Source organism: Culex quinquefasciatus, chromosome 3 (genome assembly GCF_015732765.1).
Source record: "Culex quinquefasciatus strain JHB chromosome 3, VPISU_Cqui_1.0_pri_paternal, whole genome shotgun sequence".
Taxonomy (NCBI): domain Eukaryota; kingdom Metazoa; phylum Arthropoda; class Insecta; order Diptera; family Culicidae; genus Culex; species Culex quinquefasciatus.
The window spans coordinates 200638178-200651592 of record NC_051863.1 but is presented as its reverse complement, the minus strand read 5'-3'; the positions used below and the strand labels follow the sequence as shown (position 1 = coordinate 200651592).

Below are 13415 nucleotides of genomic sequence, written 5' to 3'. Positions count from 1 at the left end.
GATCGTTAAATAACTAATATATAACAAAAAAAAAACTCCTTAAAATCCATACTTGGAGATCATGTAACTGACGAGGGTTACTTGGTCCAAGCGGGTCTTGCAGGTTTTGAATCTGCCGATGTACTCGGAGAAAATGCCCCACAGCTCAGCAGAACTGTAAAGCACCTCCCCGGCTTCCTCTTTCGTGGCTCCACCGGCTCGGGAGCTTCCTTGGCTGCTTCTTGCGGGGCGAGGGCGATCCTTCGATGTTCCGTCCGGGACTGCACCCGGCAACGGAGGGAACTCCGCCGGCGTGAACGCCGGAACTGCTGGACTCTGCTTCTCCGACTTCCTTGCCGGCGGTTTCGGCTTCGACGCCTGCTGGCGCCTCATCCGGTTTCAGTTCATCAGGCAAACCACGAAGAACTACCCGATGATTTCGTTCGCTCCGTCGTTCGTGGGTGTAGAATTCCACTTTCTTCCTCTTGAGGAGCTCCTGCAACTTGTCAAAATCTTTGACGGAGAAGCAGGTCACCTTGGTTCCAAATCGGGTTAGTTTGTAAATTGGATTGAAACCAAATTTACAACATTCCACTATCGCCACGAGCTAGTAAAAATCCGTGGTGTTCTTCACCATCAAAGGTGGTTGCTTTTGTTTACTTGCCGACTGGCCGGGTGCTGGAACCGCGTCTCCTCCTCCTGGGCTGGCATTGTTGTTGTTTTTGTCGCCCGAAAGCGCGCTGAATTTGTTGCTGTTGAGTGCGACTGAGTGTGTGTGTGTGTGTGTTTTTTTTGGGGTACGGACAATTAATTTACCTCACTTTTTATTCTTTTCAATAAACAATTTTTGTATTTTTTAAGAATACGTTTTTTTCACGAACTCAACACCCTAAATTCAGAGTCGAGAGAATCGTTCTCTCAAAATTTATTGAGGGCTCAGTGCCAAAATCGATAGAATAATTGTACCAACTCACACCATCATAACAAATGAGTTCATTCGTCAGTTGAATCAATAAATCTCCAACAAGTGTCATACATCGACTTCTGACCTCTCCATGGTCACCAAGCTGTGGTGGCCGAGGCAGCTAAGTTATTGGGTTGGTCTGTCAAAGGTCTCTGGTTCGATTCCCGTAGTCGACACTTTTGATTTTTTGTTTGACGGATGAACTTTTTTTGCAAATGAACCTCGAGAGAATAGTTCTATCGCCCATCTCGAGCTGTGTTCTCTGTGTCCGTTAATGGTACCACTATTCTCTCAAATCGAGACCATCATTCTCTCGGACAAGCGCTGCCAGTTTGGGGTGAACGATAGGATTTTGAAGAGGACATTCTGCCGCGTTGATTAACGTATAAAAGTTGATACTTTAGTCGTTTTTATGTACATTTACACCAAAAAAGTTTTCGTACAAATATTTGACATACTGTATGCATCATAGATGAGTGTATAATTATCTAATCTTTTGGTTGTTAAATAAATAATTATTTTCGGACATAACATAATTTTACACTGGATTTAAAGTAAAAATGGTTTAATTTCATCCTGTTAAATCGCCATAATCATTCTCCACAATTAATTTCCAGTCGATCACAATTCTGTTCATCATGCTCGTCCCAGTTAACCAGCTTGAACATCGGTCGGCTCGGCTTCATGAAGTAGGACTGCTTCTCGTTGATCAGCACCTTGGAAAATTTGTTCAACACTACGGCCTTGGTTGCCGCCTTGCGCAGCCGGTCTACCGGATTGTCAGTACTGTTGGCCGTTCGTAGTCGGGATTCGTGCAGCATCTTGCGTCCGTAAACCTTTGCGATGCGGTGGTACCCGATGCTGTCACAAATCTCCTTTATTGTCTGGTCGTCGTACCTGACGTCCTTCGGGAAGCACTTGGAGTGCCAGATACCAAAGCTTTGCTTCATCACTTCACCGTAATTTCTGTTTAGAAAGGTAATAAGATGGATCTATGCATTGGTTGAAATTTAGATTTTTTTTTGTTCTTACGTTTCAGTTGGATTCTGTTGCAATGCGTAGCAGAATTTTTCATCCTCACTGCTGGGACAATCGATCTCGCCGTCACAAACGAAATCAAATGGAACGCAGGTGCCACTCTCGCCACATCGGAAGCTGTTTGTGGTACACTTGCACAGCCGAGGGTTCTCGTCCGATTTGTCCCAGCAATTACGGAAACCATCGCAGATTTTCGATGGATCGGTTATTCTATAAATAAATAATAAAAATGGTTAGCTTGTAATTATAGTGAAATTTTAAAACAAATAGCTACTTCAAGTACGTGTAACACGAACACTCGTGCGGTTCATCAGACAAGTCTCCACAGTCGTTATGTCCGTCGCAGAATCGATTCTTGGCCACACATTGTCCGGTGTTGCACCGGAACTCAGCCGGACGGCACGCGGCGATAGTTGAGTTGTGGTTAGCGCACAATTCCGGCAGTTCATCAGAACCGTCGTTGCAGTCCAGCTTGCCATCGCAGAGCATCGCTTTTTCGATGCACTTTCCATACCGACAACGTGTTCCCGCGCACGGAGGTGAATTGAATTCATAGTCACACTTTTGATGGCCCAACACGTGCTGTATGTCATCGAAAAACTCTTTTAATGAAATTATTTTAACAACGTCGTTGAATCCACAAAGGCCGTGTTTGTTCTGGTAGAAGCCGACCGGATACCAACCGGAAAGTTTAGTTTTGCAAACGATTACACCGGAACGGGTTGCAGCTGAAATTGTAACATATGGTAATGTGGTAGACAATTTAGATTTTTGATAATGTTTACCTTCAGAATAGCAGTGCTCTGCATGGTAGTAGTCACGCTGAGGATCACGCTGATAACAAATATGCTTTTCTGGGGTACAGTCGGTCATGTTGAGATGCACTCTGAGAGTTCGAGTTCTACCCAGCTTATCTTGGCCAACGGCTAGACACTGATTGTCTTCGATGTTGTGATTTCTGCAAAAAAGTTATTTTAGAGAAATGAAAAAAAAACCCTATGTTGATTTTTTCTACTTTTCAGGGATGAACGTTGGAAGTACATGGCGAGTGAAATTCAGCTTCCTCTCCAAATGAAGCATTACCACTTTTGCTTCAGGCAAGAAATGGTAGCAATCTACACGCGAAACTTGTTCGTACGGTCCAGCAATTTTCAAGTACGATTTGGCTCCTCCGACTACCACTGAGATATAGTCGTGCTTCAGATTGATTAATCTCATGCACGAACTGTCCACGATAATCCAATTGACGTCGATCACAACGGCGCTGCACAGGAACAATCCTTCAAAATAAATGTCCGCGTTCCACGGCCAGTCATAATCATCTCCGAAATTCTCGATAATCTCAATGTGTGCATTTTCATGGAACGTAATATGCGGATGTAAATGCGGATTTTCGATGGGATTCTTTGGATGAATGTTGATCTGTACTGGAAGCTCTTTGTGCTGATTTTCAAAGTGGCTAATTTCGTGTTCGGTAGCGTTGATGTACGGAACGCAAACGATTCGCAGTGCCTTGCAGTTTGGCTCCGAGGACACGTTTTGGTAAGACTTGATCAGAAGAGAATTCGTATCGAATGATAAATCAGTCTCGGTGTCACCCAGTATTACGTTGGAGTAGTTTAAGTATCCGCTAAAAGAATGTTAAAATTTTAAATCAGTTATATTGTTTAAAACGAATATTGCATCAACTTACGCAAATCCAAGTATTGAACAAATCTTCCCAACTGCTTCGGCTGTTTTGTTCGTGATCTCTATTCCACACATCACATTCCATACGCCTTTTGTATTTTTCGTAACAAATCCTTCATGGTTAAACATTGAAAGTCCGTTCGCATCGAAAATAACTCGGCGGCCGTTGGTCAGTGCAACTGAAAATATTTTTTTATATATCTACGTCACATTTACCATCGCTAGGGTTGGAAATATAATTTTTAAGAAACAAATTTTAATTGTAATTTTATTTGGCAACGATATCCTGTTAGTCAAACTTTTTATCAGGGCAAGGACTAAACTAAGTTTTTAAGCTTTTTAACAAAACACATATAAGTTTTAGGTAAAATTGTTAAATAGTCACAATTTGCATGAAATCGTTTAAAAATAGTGTTGTTTATATAATTGTCGATTAATATTGAATATGTCAATGAAATCAAAAGTTTTCAATTTCTAAATTTTCTACATTTTTTGTTTTAAATATTTTGCCGCAATTTTTATGCGGTTTTCCTTTTATATTTAAAATTCAACCTGGGTAATTCTCCGCCAACTCACACAGCAGTTGCCCCGACCCCTCTTCGATTTGCGTGAAACTTTGTTCTAAGGGTTACCCCTTTTGTCCCTGATCACGAATCCGAGGTCCGTTTTTTGATATCTGGTGACGGAGGGGCGGTACGACCCCTTCCATTTTTGAACATGCGAAAAAAGAGGTGTTTTTCAAAAATTTGCAGCCTGAAACGGTGATGAGATAGAAATTTGGTGTCAAAGGGACTTTTTTGTAAAATTAGACGCCGAAAAAACGTATTTTTCATCGAAAAAAACACTAAAAAAGTTTTAAAAATTCTCTCATTTTCCGTTACTCGACTGTAAAAATTTTTGGAACAAGTCATTTTATAAGAAATTTAATGTACTTTTCGAATCTACATTGACCCAGAAGGGTCATTTTTTCATTTAGAACAAAATTTTTCCTTTTAAAATTTCGTGTTTTTTCTAACTTTGCAGGGTTATTTTTTAGAGTGTTTTAATGTTCTACAAAATTGTAGAGCAGACAATTACAAAAATTTTGATATATGGACATTAGGGGTTTGCTTATACACACCACGAGTTATCGCGATTTTACGAAAAAAGTGCGGAAATGGGAGAATTTTTAAAACTTTTTTAGTGTTTTTTTTCGATGAAAAATACGTTTTTTTCGGAATTCTGATTACGCCATCAAATCGGGCGTCTAATTTTACATAAAAGTCCCTTTGACACCAAATTTCTATCTCATCACCGTTTCACGCTGCAAATTTTTGAAAAACACCTCTTTTTCGCATGTTCAAAAATGGAAGGGGTCGTACCGCCCCTCCGTCACCAGATATCAAAAAACGGACCTCGGATTCGTGATCAGGGACAAAAGTTACCCCTTAGGACAAAGTTTCACGCAAATCGAAGAGGGGTCGGGGCAACTTTTCCCGATTTCGTGTGAGTTGGTAGAGAATTACCCACCTATTAAAGTGATGTGAGTTTTTGCCATTCATTAAATATCATCAAGGTTTTTATGCAATTTTCCCTTCTTTTTTTTTAATCCAATCTAAAAAGTGATTAATATTAAGTTTTTTCGAAAAAAAAAAACATATTCTCTAGAAGTAGTTTAAAAAAAAACACTAAATTTTCATTTTTTTCAAAATGAGTAATACTAAATTAGCAAAATAAACAAAAAGCTTCTAATAATTATGCCAAACGTCCCTGATGGTTTTTGAACGAGTTATGCAAAACGTCCATTATGTAAAATGTCCATTAGGCCAAACGTCCATGATGTCTTGGACCAATTATGCCAAAAGTCCATTATGCCAAATATCCTTCTGGAAAACCCATTATGCCAAATGGGGTACACCTGTTTTATGGCATTAAGTATGATTTATCGACTTACGACAATCCAGTTCATCTTCGTGGAGAGGGCAGTGTGGGCTATCGTCGCAATACTGTCTCTCATCGATGCACATTTTACTCATTCTACACGAATATTGTCCGGCTAGGCAAGAAACTGCAATGGTAAGTTTGTTAAGTTACACTTGCAATAATCTCGAGAAAAAGCACAACTTACAGCAATCTTTTTCATCGGTTTGATCTAGACAGTCCGTCTTTCCGTCACAGATCAAAAAGTTGTACTTGTTCTGCAAATAGTCTCGGCATGTACAATTCATCTCATCTGTTCCGTCCTCACAGTCGATGACTCGATCACAGTAATGGGCCAAATTTATGGTTTGATGAATGCTACAACACAATTTATTTCGTTGAAAACCACTTAATAGAGCGAAACTCTTTACTTACTTTTTACAACTGAAGCGCTTGTAACGATATGTTTCGTTGAGGTTTGAATAGTTTTTCAAAGACGTGTGCAAATTGTTTGCCGACAGCCGGAACTGATTCAAGCGTCGATGCCTGGCCTCGTGCATGTCCACCAGCTGTCCGAAAAATGGATGTAGTTGTTCGATTCCAGTCGATTCTCGGATTTGCGTTTCACTCTGTTCTAGATCGTGGCCGTGATGGATGGGTTCAATGGGTTGAGCTTCCAATGTGTGGGGTGTTGCATTAATTTCCTGAAGAGGTTGAATCGTCGTTTCGAGAGTTGCTTCCGTGGTGAACTGTTCTTGATCTTGTTCATCCAATGGTGATTGTACCGACTCTTCAGTTGTGTTCTCGTTGGTCAGGCGGCTTGACGGCACATGAGGATGTAAATTTGTCAATGTTTTGTTCACCTGAATCCACACAGGTTCGGTAACTGGAGTTGTGTCTGCAACTGTAGTAGATGCAGTTGAACTGGTAGATTCAGTCGTTGATAGATTTTTAGCAACTCCTATTACTGCTTCTGTAGCTTCTCTTGTACGAATGGTTGATGTATGTATTGATGTATCACTTACAGTTGTGTGATTGACAGACGTGGCACTTTTGCCGGTAGTGGTCGGTAAAGTCGTTTGTTGTACCGTCGTAACACTGCGACTGGTGGTATTTGTAAGTGTTGATTTGTAAGTTGTGGTCTGTCCATTGACCTCCGAATTCGGTGTACTATCATCAACTGGTGAAACAATAATGTCGCTTGATGCAATCGCTGACAATTGTGCCACTGGTTCTTCTGCCCTTGCTGTTGCAGGGTTTGTGGTTGAACTTTTCGATGTGGTTGGGACAGAAGTTGTAGCATTTGCTGCACTTTCCGTAGTAGTACGGTTCAAAAAAATACCAGTCATTTGATCTAACGGGCAGTGAAGCTCATCTTCTCCACCCAGGCAATTTACAACTCCGTTGCATCTTTTTTCGACTGGCAGGCAAACTGGAGAACCCCAAGTACAGTGGAATCCGGGACATGTAAGACGGGCAGTCATGTGTGGGGAGGTTCATGAACTTTTGGTGAATCCATTCGATGTACAGTGACACTCTTGTGTAGACACCCGGTTCGTTTGCTCTTGCACATCCTTCTCCGTGGCTCACTACACCGGCCAAATACCATTCGTGTGGATTCGTAATGCTTACACACACGAACGGTCCACCAGAGTCACCCTGACAAGCATCCTGGCCGCCGTCTTCCTCTGCAGCGCAAATTTCTAGTCCTTCTCGATCTGACTTGTGTTTGCAATAGCTTAAAATTGGAACCGTTACTTGCTTGAGGTGGTCAGCTAAAAAAAAAACAGTTTATCAGACTAAATGTAATCCAGAATAGTTAAACATCACTTACGTGCCCCCCCATGTTCTCTGACTGCTCCCCATCCAATGGCCGTGCAAAGTGTTCCCGGTTTTGGTCCCCACTTCCAGTCGCGATCGTTGGTTGTTCGATGTCTGTCCGGTAGGCAGATCGGCCGAACCCATCGGTTAAAGCCGAACGGACGATCTGAGCGCATTAGACTGATGTCGTTGATCATCTTCTCAGTGCTGTAACCTTGATGAACGATCACATGCGTCACTAGCGACACTTGCACGTGAGCGGCGTAGCTGTGCTTCCGTAGCATTCCAGCTCGAAGTTCGTAGTAATGCTTGTGGTAGTTGTCGCAGCAATGTGCCGCTGATATTATCTACGAGGGGGGATAAAGTTAAATAAAGAATTACAGTTACAGTCTTGATCTTGGTGCGATCTTTACCCAATGTTCATTGAAGATGCTACCGCCGCAGTGGAATCTACCGTCTCGGAAAATGGCCACGATGAATGGGAAAGCGGAGGGTTCGGAGTATGACCCACCCACAATTCGGGTACTTTCCACGACTTCATCAGGGTTGGCACGTTTGTTACGAATCTTGATGCGTGCACTAGGGAACTCGTTCAACTTGGTGGTGCCACACTTGGGCTGTGGACAAACTACGTAGGTGAAGAACCCATTGCACGTTTCAAGAAACTCGGGATGGAACACGTGCGGACTTTGCAAACTCGGTTGGATGAATGGCCCCGGCAGATGACCTTGGCGTTGGGTTATTTGTGGATCGTGATCGATTGGGCCAATTTCAGACTCGCATGCATCCCGAGCTAACACGGTGGGATTGTGGCAAACGGGATACCATTTTCCTTTATGATTTCGGTGCAAAATACCGTGGCTGTGTCCGACTGCAAAAGCCAACGGACTACCTAAATCCTTCACCAGCATGGTACAATCGTGCTCGTCTTTTCTGTTCAGGCAGTTGTCAAACCCGTCGCACTTTTCAATAGCTGTGAAACACATCGCCCCGGACTTGTGCGCAGCATCATGTTCCGCAGCGTTGCTGAAGCACGAGAAGGAAAATTTGTCACATCCAAAGCATCCCATTTCATCCTCCCCGAGAGGGCAATCGGCATAACCGTCGCAAAGTCGTTTCTCCGAAATGCGCGACAGACAAGAGCAATGACTCTCATCACTTCCATCCAGACAGTCGGTTTTGAGTCACACCACTCTGTGTTCCGGATGCACTGTTGTCCATTTGCGCAGGGAATCCAGCCACGTACACAGTGGCGTCGTCGGTTTCCGTGAGCTCGTAGCGAGTCTTGATGTGGTGTCGGTTCGGTTCCCGCTGAAACATTTCCGCTCGTAATTCTCGGCTCAATGCCGTCATCGTTTGGAGTTGGCTGACTGATCGCTCGTGACTGGTAACTTTCAGTAGTCGCCTTTGCTGGTACAATGTTACAAATCAGCTGGGAACCAGGTGGTATTTCTCCAGCAGACCGTTGGCCCGGGATATTGTGGATGTTGACTGGAACGTTGATTATGCCTGTAGGTGAATGGAAAAAAGGCCTTAGTGAGTAAAATTCCGAAATTTCGTGTTAAGCACCAACCTTTCTCGTGAGAACGTGGCTCAATGAGACCATCAATATTAGGATCATTCACTAGATAAGGTGGATATTTTTTGAGTTGTCCTTTTAAGAGGGGGACGAACATTTGTTAGTTAAAAGTGGCAGAAATACATCATGCAAACTTACCGCCAGGATTAGTTTGAACTCCACCGTACCCTGGTCTCACAGCTCCATATTGCTGAGGCATTTGGTAAAAGCAAAAGTGATTGGGAACAAACCCTCCGTAAGCCGAATTGAAAGACACGTGAGAAGATGCCTTCAGCGTTTCACCAGTTATGGGTATATTCGGTTGCCCAAATCCACCTGGACCAAACTGTTGAGCCTGGAAGTTGTGATGATTGCTTGAAACCGTCTTGAGAGGTCCCTGCTGGTTGGGTTGGTTGCGGAATTGATTGCAAAGTTCCAGAAATGGTCCACTCGCTCCTAACGTGGCCATCTGCTTTGTTGTGCGACTGTCCGGTGCTTCAATCGTGGTTGGAAATCTATGATCCACATAATCGTGATTATATTGATGACGGTTGCGGGAACGTGCCATAATGAAGTCATGAATGTCCTGTGGTTCCGTCGAGTGATCGCCCAGCTCCTCGTGAATCGGGTGCGCGGGTTGCCCGAATTGGCTATGTAGAGTATCGATGGTCGTATCCGGGATGTTTCTCTGCGGACTGGATGGTGCTTTGGGACTGCATTTACGAGACTTTTTGAAAAGAGCGGTATCCATCAAGTCGTCCAACGTTTGAATGCATTCGTCGACATGCGGTCGATGGTCTTCTGCTTTATACGGTGAATTTGTTGAATGGCTTGGCTTGGCAAATCTAAAATCACCGGGAGCAGGTGTTGATGAATGATTGGTTTTTGTACAATTCTTATTTGTAACGTTCCCGGTTTTGAACTCTTCCAACGTTTCAAGCAGTTGATCTAGATTTTTGACGCAATCAACTGTTACCGGATTGTGGTAAGCTGGATTGAAATGTTCCGACTGTTTAGAATCATTCATGAAGGTTGATTTAATAGATTGGATTAAATCATCCAATGTTTGTACATCGGCACGGTGCGTTGCGTTGTTTACTTGAAGTGTGCTATTACCTTTTTGCTGAGATGACGGAAGACTTGTGGTAGTGCCCATAATTTCAGTGACTAGCTGCATATTTGATGGCATTGCATGAACTGTTGGCCAATTTGACGGTTGCGCTACATCCGGTTTATCTTTTTTCATAGTTTTTCTCTCACCGTTTTCATCTGAATCTTGATCTTCCTTGTATTTCTTGTGATCTTTCTTTGGAAAGCTGTCACTGAGTTCTTTTGCCAGATCAGCAGATTGCTTATCTTGAAAGTCATGAATCAGATTGCTCATAGCAATGAAATTCTTGTTGATGCCTTCGGAGAGCTTTTTCAACTTTTCATAAATTTTCTCACAGTCTCTTTCTTTGGGAATTTCCTTTTTGCATCGGCTGTACTCATTTTCTAACTCTTTGATAGCTGAAGCGTAACGTTTATCGCGTAAGGACCGTCGTTTTCGCCGTTTCAATGATCGAATAATATCATTGTGTTGAGTTTGTTCATTTTCTAAAGGAGCATACAAAATTCGTAAGGTACGTTTCGATTGAGTAACCACTTCGGGAGATACAGCAACGAAACCATGTTCGTTTGATTGATCCTCTTCTTTATCAAGTTGGTTGTGATCAACTAGTAACATTCGATTATCTTGTTCGATGTCTCTTTGTTTCTGGTGTTGTGCTCCGCTTGTATTCCCAAAAGTTAAAAACACTACTCAGCAGATTCCGAATAGGTTCTAGCACAGTATCGGAGATACTGTTGGATGAGGTAGAATGAATTTCACTGCGATATGTGAAAATAAACGAATTTCCTTCCAAAGAAACTGGTTTGGGTGCTGGAAATATAAGTAATTCTTAGCATCACATAGTAAATTGGGAGAACTAATTTGCTTACCTGAAAAGGTATTCGTTAGATAAACACTTAACAGGCCAGCAATCCAGAACAGCGCGCCGACCGTTACCAGTACCAAGCCGAGAAGACTTAACCGCTTCAATATTATTTTCTTGCGACATCGAAGTGAATCAACTGTGGAAAATGAAGAAGCAGAAAGTAATACATTTTTTTTCCACTACTAAAGTTCAAACGGGGTGGTTTGTTTTCGATACACACTCAAGTTTAGGTTGACCTAGTTTTGGAACATTGAAATTGCACTTGCTTGTCAGCAGTTTTAAGGGGGCTCAAATTTTAACTTTACAAACGTGAATTAAACAAACACTATGCGGAAGCACATTTTTGTACAGCTGTTGGCACTTTAAGCCAATGGTGACATTGTTTTGCCTCTCCAAGCTTTTCACATTCCAAATTCGGTATTGAAGTTAAATTTAAAATGTATGAATAAGGCTAGAAACTGCGGTGGATGTCACAAAAACCGATTGATTATGTTAAACTGTTTTGCATATGACTGTAAATTGTTTTGAACGACGAAATTAGTCCGTAAAAACGTTTTTCTTAAAAAAAATCGTAACAGTTTATAATTTGTATCGATTCACTTTTTGAACGGTTTTGGAGATAATTTGCTTCATACCTTTTTTACTTTTCTGTGGTTTATCCATCTTTCACCAAATTTTAAATCCCAAATTTTAAATCCAACACTATTTTCAACCACTCAGTCTCATGCCCTCACTCGCCTCTTCTGGCTTGCACTTTTCCGACCGTTTCAAAACGCAACCACGACAGAACTGAAGAAGCTCGTTCCAACCTGGGCTCGTTGAGCTTTACTTTTAGCTGAGCCAAGCTCGAGCCGCGATGTTTTAGTTTGCGTTTGCTTCCTGCAAAAACAACGAAGAGTGACGAAAAAAAAGTTATTAATCTGTTTATGTTTATGTGAATGATTTGAACTTTGAGAAGTACCTGACACTAAATAAAATTTGGCTTTGGGATGGTCAAAATAACGAGGCGGTATTTTTTTCATATTATTTTTTTATATTTTTTAAACCATTTTGCTTTCTATATTTTCAAAATTTGTTTTTTTCATAGTTTGCTGTCTTAAATATAATTTATTTAAAGATAATATTTCAATTACTTTTTATTCAGTTTAACTCAATTTTTGCGCTCTGTTTCGCTGCATTTTACAACTATTTACAAAATAATACATGTGAACCTTGTCAACTAGCTTTGCTTATCGCAAGTATTATACGGTAGTACCAACCAAAATTGATAATTGTAGTTTTTATTGTTTGTCGCGGGAAGAAATAAATAGGAGGAAAAATTCAATAAATAATGCGAAACAAGTTTATGTTTTCAAAATGTTGTCTTGCGTTCGGAAGAATTTTGACATTTATGTGCTTAAGTTTTATGTTTTGCTTGATTGTTTGTATATCTCTTTGCCATTTATTTAAAAGTTTTGTTTTATCCAAATTATTTAAAAGTGTGTTTGTCATTTCTACACAAGGTAAAATCATTGCCGCATTTGATAATGTCTATATTTTGCGTTTGGGTTTGGATTTTTGTTTGCATTGTGTTTGTTTGAGTTCGATTTTAAGTTATCTGGATTATGTTTATCTGATGATTTTGTATAAAATTCCTTTTTACGCGTTGTTGTGTATTTTGTAATTTTCTTGTTGACGATTGAACCCAAACCATTATTACTTTGATTGATTTTGGATTTTGCAAGATTGTAGTGGTTTCATTTCGAAATAATAGTATTTGTATTCATTTATGGTATTACCAAGTATTGCTGAGTTGTCAAAATTTAACCAAAAAAATGATTATATTTGAGGAACGGTCATAACCGTTGATGTTGTGGATTGATGTCTGACCTTTGCTAAACTAAATAACTATCTCGTTATGCTTGGAACTTTTATTCGCGAGAGGAACCAAAAACTGTTTCCCATAATTTCGAGGATTTACTTCTTGTTTCATTTTAATGACATCTGATATATAGAGAACAGCAAAAAAAAATGTGTTTGAAACTAAATGGCATAGACTGTAAAAATAATGAAATTAGCCTTCTTCCTGCAAAAAATCAGGAAGCAAAATGAGAAAATGAATCATGATTAAAGGAACAAAAGCTGGCTATGATTCTATTGTTTTTTAAATGTATAAAAATACTGGCCTTGTTTCATCGCCATCTTGATTGACCGATTCATGTGCTGTGTACTTATATTTTTACAGTGAAATCATAGGTCACTACGTTGAAGCCGTTTATTTGTTAGTATTCTCTCCGAACGATTACTAGATCTTTTACTGCTTTACGCAATTTTTAAGTTAATATTTGATCCAGATTGTGTTATGTTTTCAAAATACAGGTTGAGCAATTCTCTACGAAATCGGCCGATTTCGACTATTTTATGATTTGGCTCAAACTTTGTGGAGGCCTTCCCTATGACCAAAGAAGCTATTTTGTGTCGTTGGTTCACCCATGCAAGTCTCCATACTATT

At 40.8% G+C, this 13415-nt stretch overlaps 1 protein-coding gene across 1 annotated transcript; it reads right to left on the bottom strand.

The window, feature by feature from the left end:
• Positions 1–1496: 1496 nt before the first annotated feature.
• Positions 1497–11577, bottom strand: LOC6032845 (serine protease nudel). The gene is given in 17 exon segments (XM_038264281.1): positions 1497–1909; positions 1976–2191; positions 2256–2709; positions 2767–2939; positions 2997–3611; positions 3675–3849; positions 5604–5717; positions 5778–5947; positions 6005–7056; positions 7058–7344; positions 7404–7737; positions 7804–8570; positions 8573–8899; positions 8964–9044; positions 9108–10869; positions 10929–11060; positions 11560–11577. Coding segments are annotated over 15 exon segments (6705 nt in total). The 5' UTR covers positions 10675–10869; positions 10929–11060; positions 11560–11577; the 3' UTR covers positions 1497–1536.
• Between the last annotated feature and the right edge of the window lie 1838 nt (positions 11578–13415).